This window comes from Nansenia antarctica (genome assembly GCF_963989245.1).
Source record: "Nansenia antarctica genome assembly, chromosome: 3".
Classification (NCBI taxonomy): Eukaryota; Metazoa; Chordata; class Actinopteri; order Argentiniformes; family Microstomatidae; genus Nansenia; species Nansenia antarctica.
The window spans coordinates 24065774-24074100 of record NC_137688.1 but is presented as its reverse complement, the minus strand read 5'-3'; the positions used below and the strand labels follow the sequence as shown (position 1 = coordinate 24074100).

General features: G+C 42.1%; 1 protein-coding gene across 1 annotated transcript; it reads right to left on the bottom strand.

The window, feature by feature from the left end:
* Positions 1-2889: 2889 nt before the first annotated feature.
* Positions 2890-7280, bottom strand: LOC308153913 (solute carrier family 22 member 4-like; the record flags this gene model as incomplete). The annotated part of the gene is made up of 10 exons (XM_080527097.1): positions 2890-2941; positions 3317-3452; positions 3625-3807; positions 3987-4201; positions 4389-4486; positions 4770-4911; positions 5357-5528; positions 5974-6128; positions 6727-6830; positions 6921-7280. The coding sequence occupies 10 exons, from the start codon at positions 7278-7280 to the stop codon at positions 2890-2892; spliced, it is 1617 nt and encodes a 538-aa protein (XP_080383223.1).
* Between the last annotated feature and the right edge of the window lie 1047 nt (positions 7281-8327).

Below are 8327 nucleotides of genomic sequence, written 5' to 3'. Positions count from 1 at the left end.
ACTCCATCGTAAAGTTTGCAGACGACACCACCGTGGTGGGCTGCATCTCGGGGGGGGACGAGGCGGCGTACAGGGATGAGGTAGAGCAGCTGAGCAAGCTGTGCAAGGTTAACAACCTGCTGCTGAACAAGTCAAAGACCCAGGAAATCATCGTGGACTTCAGGAGGAAAAAATCTGAGATCCAGCCCCTGCTCATCGACGGAGAGAGCGTGGAGAGAGTCTCAACCCTCCGATTCCTGGGGGTGCACATACAGGATGACCTGTCCTGGAAGAACAACACAGTAGCCACCACCAAGAAGGCACAACAGCGGCTCTACTTCCTGAGAGTCCTCAGGAAGGAACACAACAAGCAGGAGATACTGGTGGCCTTCTACCGCGGCGCAGTGGAGAGCATCCTCACCTACGGCATCTGCAACTGGTTCTCCAGCTGCACAACCGCGGAGAGAAATGCGCTACAGAGAGTCGTGAGAACAGCCCAGAAGATCACCGGCGCCCCCCTCCCCTCTCTGGAAGAGCTGTACAAAAACACGCTGTCTCAGGAAGGCCTCCAAGATCTCCAGAGACCCAACCCACCCTGGGTACGAACACTTTGCCCGGCTGCCCTCGAAAAGGCGGTACAGGACCATGGCCGCAAGGACAAACAGACTGAAGCACAGTGTGTCGCACTTTGTGTCGTGTCTCACTTTAGACTCGACCAGATTAAAAGACCCGAACTACCCACTGTACATACTTTGTATTTTGTCCCCCGCCCCCACCTGTGGTGTATGTCCCCACCTGTCCTACCCGCTGTACATACCTTATGTTTTGTTGTATTGTTCTTCCCATGATGGATGTATGTTTATCTTGTAGATAGTACTAGTTATTTGTCTGTATTATCTTGTAGATAGTACTAGTTTTTTTTGTCTGTCTTACATGTAACGATGAATTGAGAATCAAGGACCCCAATTGAAATAAGCCAGTGGCTTTCTTGGGTTTTTATCCTGTTAGTTGACCTTGTATGTAATATGTACTTTCATGTACCTACTTCTGCAAATCTTCTAATAAAGTTTTCAATCAATCAATCAATCAATCAATCAAACCAGCTGTCCTAGCCTCCAGGTGGCGCTCATGCTCCGTTTGAGCAGTCTGCTGCTTTTATCCACATTTGAGACCACATGGACAGGTGAGAATCAGAATGTACTGTAGATATTGGGGGAAGTGCATGTGATCTCTTGTTTAATTTGATAACTTTTTCCTTCATGTGGGTGGGAGAAGTGGTCAGTCTTGGTCATACAGGAGCACCTCATTGAGCACAGTTGAGGCATGGAAAGCATCCAGGTGTGGGGAGAGAACAAAGGAGGATGGGACCTGAAAAGTTCAGTTATTTACACTCTCACAAAATCCAAAAGAACCAACAGACACCCCCAGATTGACTTATTGTTAACTCTCATCCATTTGGATGAGACTGAGCCTATTTCACAGTACATTAATTATTTTCTCAGACCAATAGTACAAAAGATGCCTGTTTACATCCGAGATACCCCAGATTTCTTTCCTGAAGTTTCCCTGAAACTGTGCCCAATATTGCAGATACTGACGTGGAGGCCAGAGGAAATCAGAGGACGGGCTCATTGTTTGTTACTATTCCTCATCTCATTCCATGCATCACAATGAGCCCGTCCTCGGATGTCTGCCTCCACCACACTCCCCTGCCTCGATGTCACCTCCTTATTTACCCTGCTCCCCCACTCAGGTGAGCGCTCTGCTGTCAGGTTCTACCTGGATCAGAGACAAGAAAAACTAACTACTTGCAACAAAAGTGACCATCTGCCATTTGTGATACATTTTTTATTATTATTTCAGGAATAAAACAAGGGAGTGGTAACATACAAATAAACAAAGGAGAAAATAGAGTAACAGAAATACGGTTTACCAGTACAAATACAAAATTCACATAAACCTTTCACCCCCCTCTCCCCTTCCCAATCTCCCTTTACCCCAATAGTCTCCCACCTCCCCCTCCTCCCACAAATGTCCCTCCCGCCAGATACCTCCCACCCACCCGCCCAATCACAACCCCCCCCGCCACCCACCCCCACCCCACAGGACTTCATCTTACTTTTCCCCCTGAAATTCCTCTGAAGAATGTTTGACCCTGGTTTACAAATCACTCATTGAATCAATTCTCACCTTCAATAACACATCCTGGTACAACTCCCTCACTGTCAAACACAAAACCAAACTCTCCCGTATAGTCAATCAGGCAAGTAAAATCATCGGCTCACCTCAAACCCCCCTGTCTGAAAAGCCACACAAATCACACAGGACCCCTCTCACCCCCTCCACCAATCATTTCAGCCACTTCCATCAGGCCGCCGTTATAGAACTCCACTGGCCCGGAAAAACACATAAAAAATCATTCATTCCCACTGCAACCACCGCCCTGAACATTTTAAAATAGGAAGCACACTGCATTTTAGCATTTTAGCTTTTTAAATCATAATACTGTTTTTATTACTATTATTTTTAAATGACTAGACTTTTTAAATAGGCACTACATAAACACTGTTATATCTGTCTGTTTTTATTGTACCGGTATGTATTAATGTATGTGACCTATGTGTGTTTTAATGTGGAAACTGTATTCTTGAGCTGCACTTCTGCCTGTCAAAGGAGAATTTCTGTCACTCTGTGACAGACAATAAATTCTTGAATCTTGAATCTTGAATCTTGAGCACAATCTGTCCTCTATCATGAAAATGACCAGTATTTATGTACCATTACATAAAAATGTATATATCATATACATCATTCAAAACAGGTATAATCAACAAAAGTGCCTCGACCTCCACTAGATCAACTAATACAAAAACCATGTGCATAAATCTTCATGGACTTGTCTGAAGGGGGTCACATAGTCATTGACATCTTCTCAACTCCGTTCTCCACCTGCGTGTGTTTGCTGCGTTTCACACACGTGCTGGGGCAGAGGACAAAATACAGTATTTGAAGTGTGTTTGATTCAGCTTGAAGTCCAATATTTCTTAGTCACACTAGTGAGTAAAAAAATATAACCATAACCCTAAAAACCAAAACAATAAAACAATGAACTACAAAAAAACTATAATTTAATTTAATTTAATTTAATTTAAAAACTTTTTGCGGAGGGTTTGTTGCTTTAAAATTAGAATGTAATGTAAAGTGTGAGAACAACACATTTTAAGAGGAAGAAGTAATGATACATAAGAAGTGAAGTAGACAGGAAAATGTTAAAACACCAGCGTGTTATTTAGCTACTCTGAAAAACTGTCATCTGTCAGTCAGCCATTGTACTTACCTGGTGAGAGGTTTGACTTGGCTGATGAACTCAGGTAGTTCCTCGTCTTTAGTTTCTGGCAGGAATATGCTCAACACACCAATTATGATTGTAGCAACCCCCATCACAATGTATGGTAGTATCTTATTGTATGTGCCTTCAATAAAGCAAATACTATGTTAGTTAGATTATTTTGATTTTGGGATTCACAAACAATATATTTTTTTTTTTTTATTTGCTAATCCTGCCATTGAAACGCTGTGCGTGGGTTCACAGACAGACAGACAGACAGACAGACAGACAGACAGACACCTTGCTTTGAGACTCACCAATGTAGGCAATGTAGGGAGACACAGTGCTGCCTATCCTGGAGGCCATGGACGTGGCACCCAGGGCCATGTTACGCACCACTGTGGGGAACAGCTCCGTGCAATACAGGTAGAGGAACCCAAACGCCCCTGTGACGCCCGTCTTCCCCACCATCACCAGGGTCAGAGTCAGGCCATCCATATCTGGGGAACCCAACAACAGGGTCATTGTTACACCTTGACCAAGGTTTTGCGGTCAAAACATTGTGCTAGAGATACAATTCCTCATTCCGTTCCACCATGCATTACAATGAGCTCATCCTCCGATCTCTCCCTCCACCAGCCTCTACTGGTGATTCCAAGTTAAGATCCAGTACACGTACCATCAGGGATGAACTTGATGAGTAGAAGCAACGCTCCTGATAACAGCAGGGTAAAAGGCAGAATGAATCGGCGTGGAGTGTAACGGATGAAGAACCAGATAAAGCCATAACCCAAAAACTCTGAGCCTGCAGCAACCAGACAGTTGATGTAAGGGTCTCCGTCCATATTTGGTGTATTCAGGGACATCCCATAATAAGTCATGGAGATGACAGTCCTGGTAAAAGCATTGGATGCAGATATGAATACATAACCAGGAAGCAAAGGCTCTTTAACAATAATGTCTCTCTTTCTAATGAAAATCAATATTGTGGATTTCTTCTCTGCGATTAAAGCCAAACTACAATTTATAATGTATAGTTATATATCTATAAATAGTAAGCATTTTACAGGAATGGGTTTACCATATGATCATGTTTAGGACAGTGATGTTCCTTATGTTGGTTGTTTTTACAAGATCCAGCCATGAGTACTGTCGCTGACTGCCAATAGTTTTCTTTTCCTGAAAGCAAAACAGAAAAATTCAAACATTTGCTGATGTTACTCCCTGTCACACAGTTATATAGAAATATTACTTGAATCGATTATTAAGCAATAATAATAAAAAATAATGTATTCATATGGCACTTTTAATTGCAGTTCAAAGTGCTTTACCAGAAGGATAGTTGCAATTTCACAGGAAAATGTAACTTACATGACAAATAAAAGAACAAACAGAATACTTAACAGCATGCAGTATCCCCAAAAAACACCCTTAAAAATAAATAAATGAAGATGTATTAAACCATGAGTTCTGCACACTCCTCCTGTTTGAATATTAACTCTGGAGGAGTGACGCCGTTCATCCTGGCTGCATTTCGGATGATGGCCTCAGCCTCCTCCACCCTCCCCTGGGACAGCAGCCACCGAGGGGACTCTGGAACATACCTGACAGACCAGACAGGGGACACCATAGGATTTACAACACATGATACAATACTCTCTAAACATTAACAAACATGTATTTTGTGAGGCTAGTGAAACAGTAAGATACAATACAGTAAAGTACACATTTGTTAACAGCTTCCAACATGCAGAAGAAGATACTTACTTAACAGGTATTGTTCATAAAATACACAATCAATACTAGAACGCTCCCTCGTCACCAATATCGATGACTTAAAGACATGGGTTATGCTTGTGTTTGTATTGTTTGTCTTACTATGTACAGTACAACCCTTCGGGGATTGTACCATCAGACGGGCTTTCTTTGCCCCTTTTGGGCTTGGAGCTCTAATAACAAAGTAATACGAACACTGCCATGTAAAATGTTACTGATTATCATAAGGAGGCAACACATAGACTTCCTGTTATCAGAATCCCTGCCACTCACCACCACAGAGGAATGTAAAGGAACCCAGGTAGGGCCAGAGCCACCAGCAGGAGCCTCCAGCTCCGGATGAAGTAAGCAAACAGGGGCAGGATGGCGTATCCTAGAGCATAGCATAGCGATACCCCCAGGGCAGCGAAGTTGATGCGCGCTGATTTTGTAAGAACCTCACAGCCTAATGGTCGAGAGCATAGACACATAAAAGACATAAAACATTCTCTACATTACTACATATTATTATTAAACCTGTTATTTATACAAGAGACCACCAAAAAGTGTGTAAAGTTGGCAATCTTAACCATAATATATCGAAAAAAAGACAATGAGACATAATCTAAATGGGAGTTTTAAATACAGCAGCAGGTGTTTGCATGACGACATGCCATGCATTTTAAGTCTGTTTACTTAAACACTGTAAATCATGGCAGTTTTTGAGTTTTTGCATTGACTATGCATTTAATTAGCTAAAGACTTAAGGCAGACGTCCTCAAAACAAACAACAATCGTAGATGGCTGCAGTACAGGCTTCGCAGAGCATCACCAGGTAAGATACACAAGGTCTGGTGGCATCAATGGGTCGCAGACTTCAGACAGTTATTGCATAGTATGGACAGACTCACCAAGGATGAAAGCAGCACAGTAGTTGGCGATCTGTCCCATTCCAACAACAAAATATAAGACACAGAACATCTCCCAGCTGGTTGAAATAGCCTGGAGTAAACTGAAGATGGTCTGGACTGCCATAGTAGCAAAGAAGATGAACCTTCGTCCATACCTAAAGAAAAGATAGGGTGCACTTGCTTGCTGTGATTCTATCATATTACAGTCATTATTAATTAAAGATTCTCATCGATATTTGAGTTGCAACTTAGAGCGACATAGATCAATCAATGCTGTCGTTTTAATGATGTTATAGTAGCCACACCTATAGCAGCAGACCGTTCAGGGAGGAAGGGGAGGATGGCACTCGTAACATTTGAGGACAAGTTGCAATGAATACAAAACATGTTTTTAAATCCCCATTGTAAATGGAACTACAATCACATACCATCAAACCCCCAACCCACAACAACCTAATCCCACAACTCAAAACCCTCATCATCCTCAAACATTTTATTCACCAGTATTCAATGAAAGTATGGCTGTGCAGGTCACAGAACATTGCACTAGAAGACTGTTGACTTCTACAAATTGGACAATTATACAACACTGACACTCACAGTGTTAGCACTATTGAGCTTTGCATTCATTAGGCTATGTCCAACTTGCTCTGCATGTCTAACTGGTATAACGTCACTGACCTCCTCATGTGCCTGAAGTGAATACTAGCTAGTTCAGACAAGAACACTGCTATTTTACATGTAGTACTGTACCTGTCGGAGATGAGTCCCGAGAAGAAAGATCCCATTAGCACCCCCAGAAAGAATACTGTGACTGTAAACGGTGCTTTCCAAGCATGATCACACACCAGATCCCACTGCAGGAGAACAACATGATTAGGCAGACATTCCCAGAAATGTGAGAAATAATCTCAACTAAAACTGCAGAGGTTCCGGTGGAGTTTCACCTCTGTCACGATGGTGGAGGTGTATCTCTCTTTGTTGAACACCCAGCCGTCGAGGCATCCCTCCGTCTCGTTTCCGAAGCCTGTGGCAGAATCCGCTTGTTCTTTAAAGCGGGTACAGCGACTTGAAATGATCTCTCCCTTCACCTCCTCCAGTGGGACAGACTGATTGAGGTGCAGCCCGAACCCACTGGAGTTCAGATGGGGAGGTCTACAGTGGTGCAGAGGGATGTCCGCCAGGAAAACCATTGCCATCCCAACATAGCCGTTTGGAATACTGCTCAAACTTAGCAATATGAAGACCATTCTTTGAAACGGTCCCCATTCTCCCAAAAACGAAGTGATTTCTTCATAATCCCTCATTTTCAGGTGAGATAAAGATCTGCAGACTAAGCGTGTGATTTAGTCCTTTTTGAAATACTATGCCAATAAAGTGACTCCAAACCAAACAAAAAACGTGTTGAAATTATAATTCTGATATTTCTCTCCTAATGCAACATGCAATACTGTTAAGTGAGGTGAGCTACTTGACTGAATAGTTTCCTGGATTCTTGTGGCATAACAGAAGACCAAGTGGGTGTAGCCTTCTGCAGGTTGAGCATCAAACCTAGAGTCGAAGTCAACCTGTTAATTATTTCATTGCAGTAAAAGTAAGCCAGGCATGAAAAGACATGAAATAGTCGAACAACCTGTGTTGGTGTAGGAAATACCTAAACCTGTTGTAGCCCCTTAGATGCATTATCCATATTGTGATGTAACCCGTAAAGATAAAGATGTAACCCGTCTAAACATGTTTTCAAGTCTACTTTAACTTTGAGGCATCACTTTGAATTCATGGGCAGACCTGCTAAAAAAACATCTTTCGATTTGTTTAAAGTTGCAAATAAGGTATTGAGAGGCTCTGCACATTTGAAAACCGTTAATACTATGTATGTAGCCTGCGTTATTTGATTAACATAACTCACAGTAGTTATATTCGTTACATGTCACAGCCACACACTTAAATCAAAACATTCAGAATCAGAATCAGAATTACTTTTACTGCCAAGTCTATTCGCACATACAGGAAATGTACTTGGTGTGGTTGGTGCATTAGACATAAAGACACAGACAGCAATATAATAATAAATAAAATAAAATAAAATTTAATAAACAAAACTATAAGTAAAAACAGTTTTAAAAAGACAATGACAGAAATAGTCAGTAGAGCAATAATACTGTAACAATGTAAAACTAATATAGATCGACATTGTCAGTTGTCAGATGGGAGACTCTGGAAGAGATGGTGACCGGGGTGGGAGGGATCAGCGACGATCCCTTGTCAGAGATGTCTCAAGTTTTGAGGGAGCGTGCAATTGGCATGCTGACTCCAGAAATGTCCACCAGAGCTGTTAATTGAGTGTTCATTTC